General features: G+C 72.9%; 1 protein-coding gene across 1 annotated transcript; it reads right to left on the reverse strand.

The window, feature by feature from the left end:
* C2CD4D (C2 calcium dependent domain containing 4D) lies at window positions 1–1,044 on the reverse strand (the record flags this gene model as incomplete). The annotated part of the gene is made up of 1 exon (XM_082614719.1): window positions 1–1,044. One exon carries the CDS (start codon window positions 1,042–1,044, stop codon window positions 1–3), a length of 1,044 nt encoding a protein of 347 aa, XP_082470845.1.
* Between the last annotated feature and the right edge of the window lie 206 nt (window positions 1,045–1,250).

Consider the following 1,250-nt stretch of genomic DNA (forward strand, 5'->3'; position numbering starts at 1 on the left):
CTACAGGCTGAGATGGGCAGGCGCCAGGGAGGCTCCGGGACCTAGCCCACCACGCAGGGCGGGCAGCAGGGCAATCAGGGGCGTCTCACACTCCCCCAGCAGCACGTCCCTGCGGAAGCCTGCTCCCCTGTCCAGCACCTTGGCCCTCAGACTGTGGGCGGCCAGGTCAGGCGGGCCGAACCCGTCGAAGAAAAAGTCCTCATTGAAGATGGGGTTGGCGCTGCATTTGACCACGCGGGTCCGCTGGCCCCGAGCCTGGGCGCGCGGCTGCAGCCTCAGCACCACGCAGCAGCCGCCGCCACCGCACCCGGGCAGGCCCTCGGCGCTCACCAGGCGCAGCCGCAGCCGCCCGGGCCAGGCCTGGTACTCGGCGGAGAGCCGCAGCTGCCCGCCCAGGGGCTCGAGGTGCAGCACGCTCTCCTTGGCCGGCCGCAGCTGGAGGCACAAGTAGTCGAGGTGGAAGAGCGGCGGCGTGGGCGGCCCCGCTCGGCGCGGCGCGTACGGGCTGGTGTCGGCCGAGCTCGCCTCCTCCGGGGACAGCGAGCGCGGCCTGGGCGGCCGGGGCCGGCCGGGGCCTGGCCGCGGCGAGCCAAAGGGCGACGAGTCGGGCGACGAGGCCGTGTCGCTGTCGGGGGCCCGGCAGAGGCACAGGTCCGGGGAGGAGACGTGCAGCCTGGACTGCGCGGGGGGCAGCCCCCCGGCGGGGGCGGGCAGGGACGAGTGGAACAGGGACTCGCGCCGGCGCGTGTGCGGGCTCTCGGGCAGGAAGGCCCAGCCTTCGCGGCCCGCCAGGTGAGGCAGCGAACAGGCCGCGGGGAGGCCGCGGCCGCCCACGTCGCGCCCGCTGAGGGGCTCGGCGCTGCCTGGGTCGGGGAGCTGAGGCGGGATGAAGAACTGCGGAATGCGATCGGGGGTGAGGACGTTGGGGCAGGCTCGAGCCAGCGGGCACGGGGTGCGGCGCTTAGGAAACAGGCCGGAGGGCGCCCACCAGGCCCTGGGCTCCGCGGTCCCCAACCGGTAGCCAGCTTTCTCCAAGAGCCACATGCGGTAGGGTGGGAGGGCTGAAAGTCCGAGTTCCACGAGGCCGAGAGGGTCCAAACCCAGCGTCTCAGGTGGAGGCCTGGACAAGGAAAGAAGGAAAGCCCAAGGTGGGTGATGCTGCAAATGAGCACCGGGTGGTCTGCCGCCGTGCCCTTCTTTACGGGCCCACGGGGTGCACAAGCCCCTGTTTGAGCGGGGTGGGGGGAGGA

Source organism: Mesoplodon mirus (assembly GCF_964341445.2).
Source record: "Mesoplodon mirus genome assembly, chromosome: 3".
NCBI classification, from domain to species: domain Eukaryota; kingdom Metazoa; phylum Chordata; class Mammalia; order Artiodactyla; family Ziphiidae; genus Mesoplodon; species Mesoplodon mirus.